This window comes from Alosa pseudoharengus, unplaced genomic scaffold (genome assembly GCF_046254945.1).
Source record: "Alosa pseudoharengus isolate Yale_2024_CS ecotype anadromous, Long Island Sound unplaced genomic scaffold, YU_APseudo_1.1 YU_APseudo_1.1_scf_2, whole genome shotgun sequence".
NCBI lineage: Eukaryota > Metazoa > Chordata > Actinopteri > Clupeiformes > Clupeidae > Alosa > Alosa pseudoharengus.
In genome coordinates, this window is record NW_027468663.1 from 24,590,944 (window position 1) to 24,604,599 (window position 13,656).

General features: G+C 39.9%; 1 protein-coding gene across 1 annotated transcript in view; it reads right to left on the reverse strand.

Annotated features, from left to right (window-relative positions):
• Positions 1–203: 203 nt before the first annotated feature.
• Positions 204–13,656, reverse strand: part of LOC143134128 (uncharacterized) — a 40,119-nt gene continuing 26,666 nt past the window's right edge. The window contains exons 4-8 of the mRNA XM_076294255.1: positions 5,092–5,201; positions 4,555–4,920; positions 2,567–2,713; positions 639–700; positions 204–477 (exon numbers count right to left, since the gene is read on the reverse strand). Coding sequence (XP_076150370.1) covers positions 337–477; positions 639–700; positions 2,567–2,713; positions 4,555–4,920; positions 5,092–5,128 — 753 coding nt within the window. The 5' untranslated portion in view covers positions 5,129–5,201 and the 3' untranslated portion in view covers positions 204–336. The remainder of the gene's footprint in view (positions 478–638; positions 701–2,566; positions 2,714–4,554; positions 4,921–5,091; positions 5,202–13,656) is intronic.

Sequence of the window (13,656 nt, forward strand, 5' to 3'; positions counted from 1 at the left end):
AGGTCTGTTGTGGGTTTCCTGCTTGCCACGCTGTCTAATTTTAGCAGCGCTCATTTGCTGCCACATGTGCTTGTGACACTCCATCAACCAAACACCCTTTCTGTTACAAATGACATGATTTTCTCAAAAAGTATTACCGCCAAGATACAATGCTAAATCACACCTGTTTTATTGTATTTCTTAGTCAAATTGGTTTTGGAAATTTGATGGTTATTCTGGATTATATACAAAGTCACAATGTTAAGATAAGAGTGTAATCATCATTATTTGCTGTTGATTTTTTCCCCTAAAAAAGTTGGTATTCAGATGAAAAAACACATTGCTGTGTTGTGATGTTCACTCTCTCTGGGACTGATAAGCCCTGACCTCTGAGTAAGTACAGAGGTCAGGATTCTCAGCTCTCTTTTTCTTGGGTCTCTGTCTGCGCTCTTTGGTAGGGATTTCCAGTGCAGCGTAGCACACATCTTTATCTTCATCCTGCAATTGGCAAGCAAGTTCTGTTCAAGGAACTGCAAAATCTACGTACATGCATATTTAGGCTACATTAAAATCACAATAGTATAACTGCTTGATGATTGTTGTATATGTGCATTTATGAGCTCCTGCATATGTGTGTGTTAATAAATATGATGCAGAACCTGTTTTGTGCTCCTGCTCTGGCTGGTGTTATTGTCACTCTGGCTCTCCAACTGTTGTCTACCTGATACCAAAGATTTAAGCAGACAGCAAAATCCATGTCAACATTATTGAGGTGTAGTTGTCATTATGACTGAAATAACAGCGTTCATATGATGACTCGTAGGGTTGCCAACCCCCCCCTCCCCCCCCCAAAAAAAAAAAAAAAACACTGTTTTATTCCGATGATAATAATGACAACTTTGTTTTTAAATATACATTTCTTAAGAAATAGCGATTTGATGCTGTTTAACTTATTTATAAATGCTGCACTGTCACTTTAAGAACATTGCCTACATGGTATTTTTACCATCTCCATTCAAATATACCCTATGGCTAGTCCACAAACTAACATTGTTTGTGCCACATTTATAGCACAATATTAACAATGATAAGCATATTATTAAGTTGGTATAAACCAGCTTCATTCTTTTGGAAATAGAAGCATGTAATGACAAGCTAGCTATTATAGGAATGTCACCTATTACCAACTGTCCCGTATTTCCAACCTCTTACGTGTATGTGTTGCTTAATATTCATTTCTATACAAATAATGTAATTTAACTGTAATTAGCTAAAATTACATTTTACTGTGACTCAAAGAGATGTAAACAGTGTTGTAAGGCTGCGTGTACAAATCCGCTTGGAGCTCCAGTGGAATTTTGATTTGCAACGAGAATTCTCGGAATTCTCGTTGATGTGCCGTGAGAAAGGTTGGAAATAGGCACCCACCAGCCCAGCACTAAACTCCAAGCATGGTAAACGGATATTTCAGGCAGTAAAAGCCCCAGGAAGAAACAAACTACATTTTGTTCAAATCTACACACTTAAGGCTACTGAAAAATGTTGGGTTCATTTATCAAATGTTATTTTGAAGTATTAAAAATATTGTTAATTTAGAATTTTCTAACGAAATGGTTTTACAATAGATATTTTCTGTTTGCAATTATGAACATGGTAGCCACCTAGCCATCTGAGTGGAATGTGTTTCAATTGGCATATCATGTGCTTCATGTAAATGCTTAGTTTAAGGGAAACAAATTGTTGAAGACTTCAAGACTCACCAATTCCATTTCACAAATGCAAAGACCACTCTTCATATTCTATCACAGTCCAAATCACAGTGCGTGCAGCCTATGTCAAAGTGCCCACTCACATTTTATAATGGGACCGGGAACCGGATAACTCCGCAATCTCCTCTAACATTGTTTTTGTTGTCCTCATGATTTCCTTTTAAACGTTTCTTATATTAAAAAGGAGAAATCAATTATCAACAATGACAAGCCAGCTGGAACCTGCCGCGCGCTCAGAAGCGTTCCCAATTAAAACGAGTATAGATAGATAGAAAGATAGATAGATAGATAGATAGATAGATAGATAGATACTTTATTGATTCCCAAGGGGAAATTCAAGGATAACGTTCAAGTTAGATCAGCTGCATAATGGAGATTGTGAGAGGACCCAAAAAGTATCATCCTTATGAACAGTAAGATGCTGTTGGTGCATTTTGACATTGTAAACATTCTCTAAGAAGAGTGAAAAGTTTGTGAGTGAAGAGTGAAGAGTTTGCAGTAAAGCTACTCTGGCTAAATTGTGGTGCTCCCTGAGCACCCTACGCACAGTGCGAGATGCGCGTGGTGGTAGTGGCAGCACTGGACACTTTGTTCCAGGTTCATTTACAGTAGCCTACTATTGGCCATTGGCAACTAGACAAGGCCGATGAGGCTGTGATTGAAATTCGGGACTGGAGCTGTCCCTGACGGGACAAATCAAAATCACCCAAATTACGGGATGTCCCGGACAATTCGGGACGGTTGGCAACCCTAATGACTCGGGTAGTGAAGAAGTGAGCGGAAAAACAAAGGGTTGAGTGAGAGAGAACTCGTCATACCGGCCTTGTTGAAATGGCAGTACACACAGGTGGAGGAGATGAGGGCAGAGAGTAGAATACACACGGAACACCAGATGACCAGCAGTGACCAGCACTGACCACCATCAGGGGGAGGATTACTGGAGGGTGGAGGAGTGGGGTGGGACCCTGAGGTCACATACAGAAGGGAATATTAAAGACATCACACATCTACTAGTAGTGTCATAAGGTAGAATATTAAATATAAACTAGAATGTAATGCCAGAGGAATTACAATAGTGGATGGAAAGCTGCTGGCTTAATGTTGGTGGGGAAATTCCTCGGAAAAAAAACATTAAATCACTTAATCTTTGAGGTCATACAAATCCTCATACCAAAAGACCTTGTGTGTCAAGGCGTTCTTGAGGTATAACAATCAAGGTGTTTTTGACCTTGACATTTGACCTTTGACCTCCAACATTAATTCACTTCATCTTTGAGTCCATACAAACACTCATACCAAATTTCAGGCATGTATGTCAAGGCATTCTTGAGATATCGCACTCAAGAGTGTTCATTGACTTGACCTTTGACCTCCAACATCAACTCACTTCATCTTTGAGTCCATACAAACACTTGTACCAAATTTGAAGCATATGCGTCAAACCGTTCTGGAGTTATAATGCTCAAAGCATGAGATATGGCTGTGACTTTTATTTTGACACACGGGAAACACTTAAACAGGATGTGTAGTTTTAGGGAGCACCAGATTGTATGCATTACAAGCTGAGACGGTTGAATTCACAGGTGACACCTGTGCCAGTGTTCTAATTAGACCGGGAACTACTCTGGGAGCTTAACAAGCGCAGCTGCCTTTAGGCCATTATGACATCACAGCCTTTGAAGTTTATGGGGGGAAAATGAGGTTTTTAACATTTTTAATCCCTTATTTCTCAAAAATTATAAACTTTTTTAAAAATCTGAAATAATAACTCTCTTGCCCCACTCCAGACCTTCAGAACGGTTATTTCAACATGTCTGTACGTTAAGCGGTTAGAGTCGCATTAATTCTTGAAAAGGTAAAAAGAAAAGGTTATAATAAGAAGAAGCCAGGAGATTTCAAGATAGTGGATTCCATCCACTATAACTATGATAGATTGATTTAACGAACAACAACACACAACGTCATTGTCCACCACCAGCATTTCTTTTTCTGTCTGTTTAGTTCCAGGGCAATACGATTAGCTTCAGGCACTGAGTAAGAGCAAGGGTGTTGCTCTTTATTCTGTTTTATATCTTAAATAGATTATAAGTTAATATGGAATCAACACCTCAGCTACAGTATGGCGTCTACTAACTATGCATAAGCTTGTACTCTGAGATGTTCTTTAAACTTGTTTTATAAAATATGTATTGGCTGTTTGTCCTCTGCTTGTGGCTTATGCACTCACGAGTCTGATCTACAGTATGGTTGTATGTATGTTTTGCTATGCCAGTGACCTCTCATAAAACATATGCATTAGTGACATTACAGCACTTGTGTCAAAGTATTTGGAATTACAGTATGTTTCCCTGTGGTATTGATCATATTCATCTTTTTGTATGCTGATACAAATATACTGATATGCTGACTAACATGCAGTTTAAAACTGCCACTGTCCTCAAAGGTTGACATAGACCCAAGACACAAAGAAGATTATACTTTCTTTATAAGATTATATAAGTTATAGTTTCACACAGATGAAAATATTATATTTCAATGTTTTAACAATAAAAGCCTTTTTGTCTTTGACAGAAATAACTGTTTCTAAAGAGCCAAAACACTTCAACAATTCAGTTATTATTGAATTTATAATACTTATTTAGAGGTTTAATATATGAAATTACACTATAACCCAAAGGTCTCGGAAAAAGTCAAAAAGTCACTTTATTTTCTTTTACAACATTATTCAAATTGAAGCGTACATAACTATAATGCACATAATGCAAACAAAATAAGATTGCAAGAAGTAAAATGAATTAATAATTACCTGGAGAAGTCACAATAGAATGGTTAGATAGACAGATAGAAGTCATATGTGCTCCAACTGCAAGCTTGTCTGTTGTGTCCATGGTTACACAGTAGTAGAGGCCCAGGTCAGATTCAGAGACGTTTTTAATCATGAGATCATAGGATTTACTGGAGGAGTTCCAAAAGGGATTGTAGCGAGGGACAGGTTTGAATGCTGAATCTGTGACAGTCGTTAATATCAGTAGAGGCTGGTGTGAAATTAAGCTTTCTCTAAACCATACAATTTTTGTTTTCTCATTTTGGGGACAATCACAATATAGAATTATATTGTCTCCTGGTGAAATTTCCTCAACTCGTAGTCTTGAGAGCATTCTGGTGCCCACATCTGCAATAGATTAAACATATCACATCTGGAGTTATATAGTTAGCTGTATAAATGTGGGAGCCAATGGTTGTAACTATTAAAGTATGTCCTGTAGTTATGAGTATTCCCAGTGTAGATCTGACAAAATAATCACAAAGGCATTTTAATATTTTCGAAGGCAAGTATACTCACACCAAAACATGAAGAGCACCGCTTGCTTCATAGCCATCTTGATGTCTGTTGGCGGAAGATTGAGAGGCAGGGGTCTTTGATGCAAACATGTTGAGGGACTGATCAGCTGCCTTAATGGAAACGTTTTTTATTGAAGTTACAACGATGAGAAAATACTTTGTTACTAAAAATAACATTATGTTGGATCTACTGTAGCTTTCTACATCTAACATCTGCTTCACTTCTTGTGTATCTGTATCAGAAACACCTGCTTGTAGTTTTGGGGACATAAATTTTGTTTGGGGACATAAAACATTCTTATGACTAAGACTGATAGTGTTTTATATACAACCTATTGTCTCAATATAAGTGGTTCATGTTGACAATTAGTTTATAAGTTCATAATAGTTAACCAAAAGTGTCATGTTTATTTTGGGATCAATGGCTGTGAGATATTTCATATACTGAGAGTATTACCCTGACAAACAGTTTATTTTCTGGAAGAGAAATGAATCAAATTCAGGAGTACTGAATCAGTTGTTTGTTCAGGATCTACATTTGCAATAAGATAGTCAGATTTGTTTGACTTCTGTTATCCCATCACTCCTTCAGGAGCCATCTCTGTCATTAAGTGTTACTACCCTCTACGCCCCCTTCAGGCTTTGTACTGTCAATGCACTAGATCCACTAAGTGGAGCTACATGCATAATCCCACCCTGTTGATGTATGTTTGGCCTGGTATATGAGAAGTTCTTCACTCTCTCATCATTTCTGCATGAAACCTGAAGTGATGCACCACCTTTCTCTTAAAAGCCTGCTGTGGATTGAGGTAGCAGAGGGTTGCAAGAGTACACCCATTCTTTACTAAGTTAGAACAGATACCTGTGTAAAGAAAGAGTGTAAAAATACTCTGGTGTGCTCAGATATGTTTCGTAAAAGTACATTGAGAGTTGAGTTCTGATTTTCTATAAATTGCAGGTTCACATATACTATTTTCCTAGCCTAGAAATCTAGACGCACCCTAGCAGCGGCAAATTAATTTGCTCAGCTTGTACGTCTAGTATCAAACCATAGGGATTTCTATTGGCTGATGCCGTGGACGTCATCCAATCACAGCGCTCTATTTTGTTAGAGAGTCTTAAGGCGGGCTTAATAGGATATCGACAGTCCTGCGACGGTGAACAACAAGGAAGGTGGCTATGGCGAACGAAGAGCGGTTGTTTGAATCGGCGTTGGCGTCAACTTTGGAGGAGTTGGACTTGTGCTTTTCTTTGAAAGTTGAGCAACACAATGCACTTAAGTCATTCCTTTCGAAGAAGGATGTATTAGCCGTTTTGCCGACCGGATACGGATATGGTCGTAGCGCTGGCCTATTGCATGCCTAGGCAGTTTGAAAGACAATTTTCTGCCCGCCCCTTGGATTAAGCGAGGTGAATGGTTCGATTCCAGACTATACATTTCAATGATATAGGATGGCCCGCCAGGCTACTATTTTCCACACATTTTAAAGGAAACATTGACTTTACTTTTTATTTAAAGTTAGTCACAGATGAGACAGACATAGTCATCGTATAAAGCAGCTGAAAGACTTAATAAGTGAAATTAACTATACTAAAGTAGCACAATGTTAGAATTCCCCTTTAACATACGGTACTGAGTACACATTAGGTCCTGCTCAGTTCATTGAAATCTAACTAAAAGGGTCTTGATTGGAACTAGCATGGTTGACACAGCTGGTCTGGACATCCTTAGTTCACTTGCTGTTTCCAAGGATGTAACCAGTGATAAAATTAGTGAAAGGAGAATTCTGTGAAAGGAGAACTCTGGCTTTTTTCAACCTGGGGCCCTGTTGTTTGATGTCTTTACGTAGTTTTATTAGAGAATGCAACAAAAATACTTCCAGTGGGCTAAGAAACTACAATAGCTAGAGAGCTCATCTGTTTCTCCTAAGGGACTCTTAGACCAAATAAGGTGAGATAAGGACAGACTGAGGAAAAAAACAGAGTATTTTAAGACCTTTTGTTGAACATAAAGAGTAGAGGAGGCCTATTTCACAATTATAAGGGACCAACTGTAGCCTGATGTAGCCAACTCAATTATATTCAGAATTTGAGTCTGACACCTCAGCACAGGGACATGATTATGGGATGTGTTTCAACCGATACAGGGGGACAAAAATTAACTAAAAATAACATATGTTGGATCTAGCTTTTTACATCTAAGTTCTGCTTTGCCACATTATGAGTAAGACTGACATTGTGTGTTATAGTGTACAGTATATGACCTATGGACTCTATAAATGGTTCCGTAACACTTTACTTGACATTATCACCCGGAGAGAAGAAATACTCTTTTCTGATTGGCTGGCGGGTGGCCTTTAATTCTGAATAACAGGACACCATTCCATATCAATGCTTATGAATGGTAACTATAACAACCATAGTAGGACTACGGTTGCAGCGCTCTAGAATCTTTTGGTTGCAGGCTTCCAAACAATGGAATCAACTGTAAACAAGCTAACTGTCCATGCTAAAGTTGTACAACAAGCTGAACTAGTGAGCTTCTTTTTAAACAGAACCGCGTGTTTCCAGTGTTTACAGTGGCAACTGGGTGATAAGCGGGATAACGGCCTTCGAGGTGTGTCCAGTTATACGGAATTAATGGACTTGGGCGTCGGGGAGTTTTTTGCCCCTCGCCCTCGTCCATTAATTCCGTATAACAGGACACCTCGGTGGCCGTTATCCCTTACGTATCGACATAAGAGTGACATGACACTGTCATGACACATGAACCCTAGCCCTAACCCTAATCCTAACCTCTAACCCTAACTTGTTATGACAAAAAACAAATGACACTTAAAGGAACACGCCACCCATCGACCCTCAGCCTCTCCCTCCCCTCTGAGCGAGAGAGGCACACACACTAGAGATGCGCTGATGGGCTATTATTTCAACCATAACTGCATAGCAAAACTTATCATCCATCAGCCATCCATCAGCACCAAAGTTTGTTGACCAATTTTCAAAACTGCACCCGCCCACCATCCGCTGGTTGTTTTAATGTAGGCTATATGGGTGATGCAGCGCTGCTGACGTGAGGCTAGAAAGCCTTTGCCTGTTCTAGAAAGACTGATCTAATGCAGCAAATATATTAAAAGGCAAAAGTCGTACATTGGCTAGGCCTATCCCCAGAATATCAGCAGCAAACTCAGTCTCTGTCGCGCAAAACAGTCTCCAAATAAAACGCACATCGGCCTGTTGCCTATTCTGCCAGCTTGTGACAATATATCGTCCAAAATGCTTGATTGCATTGCATTCTCCACATTTTTAGCTAAATTTTCATGTACCACATCAGCATTTTTGTTCAGTGAATCTTTTGTAAATTGCTTTACAATTACCGTCGGGCCTATAGGCCTATTGCCTGGCTTGCCTCAGCTTCGGTCACGTCCTTTTACAATTTTATCATTGTAATAAAAAACGCAATTTGCCACATAATTTCAGCACGCTCCTGGCCTACTAATTAATGCCTATTGTACTTTATTTTTTGCAAAAAGAAAGAAATCCTTGATAAAATAACAAGTCATTCACATTATAGGCTACTTTACACACTGTTATGTCAGGTTGACTGACAAGCCTGTTCTGAAGACTCCCATTCATTTTGACTGCACGAGCGCGTCTTTTTCAGACAGACATCGCAATTCATTTTATAGCAGGCCATCGGACAAATATGACGCCTCGATATTAAAGAAACTCCGACTCCATTCATTCTGAAAGTCCACCGCACAACAATGCAACGTGCATGTTCACATTTTTAGTAACAACCGCCAAACTTGCTTGCTTGCCTTACACATCTAAGTTTTCCGACTATTTTTCTTACCTTCTTTTTCCGCTGTGGATGTTAGTGAGTTTGTAGAAGTTTTAGCTCTTATGTTCTGAACATCTCGCACTGCCATCGCCCGATGTCATTTCTTAGTCATATCACTCTCTGTCTCTCTTTTAAATGCCTATTCCCTGAATGGTAGGCTACAATTATGTGTTTTATATATAGGCTAGGCTAATATCTAAACAAAATAACCCAGGCAGTCTCATCTAGGATATAACACAGGTTGAAGTTGGTTCTATTTAGGGAGGTGAACATCTGTAGATGACTCAGAAATGACATCGGAAGACAAGGAGTGAATAGAGGCAAGCCGAAGTCTGCTGACAAGGGCCCGACGGTAAATGTAAAGCAATTTACAAAAGATTCACTGAACAAAAATGCTGATGTGGTACATGAAAATTTAGCTAAAAATGTGGAGAATGCAATGCAATCAAGCATTTTGGACGATATATTGTCACAAGCTGGCAGAATAGGCAACAGGCCGATGTGCGTTTTATTTGGAGACTGTTTTGCGCGACAGAGACTGAGTTTGCTGCTGATATTCTGGGGATAGGCCTAGCCAATGTACGACTTTTGCCTTTTAATATATTTGCTGCATTAGATCAGTCTTTCTAGAACAGGCAAGGGCTTTCTAGCCTCACGTCAGCAGCGCTGCATCACCCATATAGCCTACATTAAAACAACCAGCGGATTGTGGGCGGGTGCAGTTTTGAAAATTGGTCAACAAACTTTGGTGCTGATGGATGGCTGATGGATGATAAGTTTTGCTATGCAGTTATGGTTGAAATAATAGCCCATCAGCGCATCTCTAGTGTGTGTGCCTCTCTCGCTCAGAGGGGAGGGAGAGGCTGAGGGTCGATCCAGCATGGATTCTAAACTCTGTGGTGGATAGGATCTACAATTAGGTGTTAATAATATTACCACGCTAGGTCGAAGTACTCCCAAGTGCTATTGCGCCACACATTGTAGTTCTCCTGTTTATTCGCTTGGAAAATCGTCACGTTTCATGTTGTGTGCCCTAACATTTTTCATCAACTACTCGTGCAACTGTATTTAAGTAGGTAAAACGTGGAGGTGTTTGAATACTGCTATGTGCCTCTCTCTACGGCCACGGCAGAGCCCGCTAGCATAGCAACATGCTAACACATTCGAGCCGCGCGACAGAGAGTTTGAGTGCACCTACCGGCGCAGGAGAGGTATGACTCAACTCGTGAAAGTTAAGGTAAGAACATATATTACTACTGATTTTGGGTGGCGTGTTCCTTTAATAACAGTGTTATGTTATAAACGTTTATGACACGTTCATGACAGTGTCATGTCACTCTTATGTCGATACTGTCAAGTAAAGTGTAACCAATGGTTCTCACGTTGAGAACTAATTTACACTAGTTAACCACAAATGTCCTAAATGTGTCATCTTTTTTTTTCTGGGATTGAATTTAATTAAAATCAAGAATAACACTGAATCAGTTTTCTCAGGATCAACTGGTAATAACATGGTCTGAATTTGTTTGACTCGCCTCAACATTGCCCCAAGCGTCAGCTCTCTAATTGGTGTGGTGCAGTGTGTTCCTATTAGTGATCAAACTTCCGTACTTCACAGAGTGAAGTCGAAGATTATAGATTGGCCTCTTTTCAAACCTCTATTTGCATACAGCCTCTCTCCTCAGTCCTCTGTCCTCCAGTTCGTGCCCCGGAAATCGTTCAAAGCCCGACGTCTTCGAGGACATCTTATTCATCTAATTGCAACCAGATTGCAACCAGAGGAGGCAAGACCGAGGAGGGAGGTGGAATGCCCTGTCACTCCCAGATGTGAGTCGCTACCGGATGTGAGTTGCGCATGCTCAGATTTAAAGGTTCATGGCATAATATCAATGGATGCACTGCAAGCAAGGTGGGTACGTCTGTTTCATACTGAAATTTGTTAAATTCATAAAATAATAAACTTTTCTGATTCAAAAACGTTTTAGCTATCTATGATTGTTTGATTGCTAACATTGGCTCAAAAGACCATTCAAGTGACAGCCTTTGTTGTGTTTGATTGCTAACTTGTAACGTTAGCCAGCAGTGAACAAATATCGTTATGTAGGTCCATTTTTATTGACATTATAGAAGTGTCTCGTTTGCGAAAATATGATGCCTCACGCTAAATTATAAATTACTGCTATGTAGGCTAATGTACCTATGTCATTATTCTGTGGCTAACAGCAACACTCGTAATCGCAAAGTGACGCAAAGTCGCAAAGTGACGCATGCGCGACTCACATCCGTTAAGAGACTCACATCTGGGAGTGACAGGCCCGATAGCGAGGAAACACACAAGAGTATCTTACGTGGAAGCTTTTTCAGTCGGTATAATCATTGGTCCAAGCTGCCAAGGTTAAAAGTTCCCTGCACGTCTGTCAACTTTCGGTTTCAAATTATTTCGTAGGAATTTATTTGCGTCAATAAACTAATAGATAGACCAAAAAAGACCTTTATATGCTGGAATTATCACAAACTGCCATGCAGACTTTTTTTTAAAGAAGTTCATGCCTGTTTTGTTCACGCATTATATAATAAGTATTCATTTATGTCCCCAGATTGCAAGGGCCTACGGATCACTGTCTGCCCACTGGGGGCAGATCTGGCGTTCCGCTGGCATTTTGTTCATCGGTTCTCTGGTGGTCCGCTGGCGGGTTGCAGACAAATCACAATATTTTGCCACTTTTGGTCTAAAATCTTTTTCATTTGTTCAGTTATACTCCAGTTATCATTTTAATAACTTTTCTTAATATTCATGACAAGTTAAATTAAAAGAGATGGTGGTCCAACGGTGGACCACAAGTGGCACACCACCGGCAGCATACCACCAGCGGTCCGCTATCTGCCAATCTGATTTTGCTATCTGGGTCTCGAGAACTATCAAACATTACCTCATTATCAGGGTCAATAAATGGGAAGAGTCCATGTTTATATGACATTTTTAGGCTTTGGTATAAGCTCATATTCTCTGCAATTTGCGTGTCTGTTTATTCTAGCCTAAGAGGTTATATGCCGCATCATCAGTAATTGACGTCTCTTAAAAATGATGTGTGAGTGAGCAGGACCATAGATGTTAGAAAGCTAGATACTGTACCGCATTGGGCAAAAGTTCTATTATGTGGCATGCGTAAACGCGGCCGCCATATTGCTGGGGGCAGCACGTTTACTGTCTATGGGGGAGTGATAGCAACACTTGCTGCAATCAGAGACACCTGTTTGATTTCCAGTCAGAGTCACGTGTTTCTCCATTGGCCTCCAGTTATTGTTGCCCCCACCAAGATGGCGACGCTATTTACGTACGTTCGGGAGCCCAATGCGGTATCTAGCTTTCTAATATCTATGACATCTTGGCCTCTTCTCATTTGTCTTTTTGTCTATCCTCTCTCCCTCTCTTCCTTCCTTCCTCTGGTCCTAGCCCCTCCTTCTAATTAATGTTGTGAAGGAAACTTCCCTTTAATTTTTCCATCACATACCATGTATGTCCTTGTGTTTTTATAATAAATGAATTCACAGGTTTGCTATGTAAAATTACACTATAACCCAAATGCAAGAGACATGTCACGTCAGCACTCCTAAATGTCTGTGTGGTAAACAAGTAAGGTAGTTTGTTTCTATTAGTGATTACATCATAGGGAGAGCTTGCCAAAATGTGTCAGTACACAGTCATTGAGGGCCTAGTATAGTATAGAGTCTTTATTGTCCTATAAGGATATTCTTTTTCACACATATCATTAGGGCCCGAGCACCGAGAGGTGCGAAGCTAGGGTTGGGTATCATTTGGGTTTTATCTGATACCGGTGCTAAATCGATACTTTTAAAACGGTAACGGTGCCTGAACCGGTACTTTGTTTTTAAAATGTTTTAAATTAAAATGGTCTAAAGCATGAATTGCTTTTTTTATTGATAAGACCAATTTGAACATGAAATTTAACTGTTATATTTAATTTACTATCAATATCTCATTGCTCCTATGAATAATACATTTAAATGTTAAAACAGCTTGCCATGCATGCACACACAATGGTAAGCTCTGCTTTCAAGTTTACCCAGTGTAGGCGGTTTGCCATAAGGTATGTTAAAACCGCTTGCCATAAAACTGCCAGGTCATGGACAACGCATTTGCAAGCAAGCTAATCTAACAGGGACTCTACTTTCCAGTTAATTCAGTGTGTTCCCAAATGCTTCAAGAAATGTCATGTCTTAACCCATAACACGCTGTAGTTTAGAACATGTTAGGCTACATGTCGGTGTTGAAGTGTTTAGATTCCCAGCGCTAGCCTAGTAGGCATTTTAACAGCAACTATGGCCAGAGGCGTGCATACGTAGACACTAGGTGGTGCTAAAGCACTAGGAAGTTTGCCCTTTATCAACGAAAATGCCCTTTTGAAACTTGTTTTTTTATTATTATTAATATTATTAAGATTTTACTTTTTTTTACGTTAGATTTTACGTTTTGAAATGATCTTTTAAAAACCTAAGCCATTAAAAACGACTGAAACAATGCCCCGAAATGAGCCACCTCCTTGCGCACACCCGACCAGCCTATCTCTCTTCCTTTGTCACGTGAACTCGCGCGGTCGCGCGCAGGGCACGCCAAATGCGCAGCACCATAGCAGTTCAAGCGTCTTCAGATAGCAGGCATGGTCGCTGACAGGCTGCTTCTCCCGTGCCCCATCAGCCAGG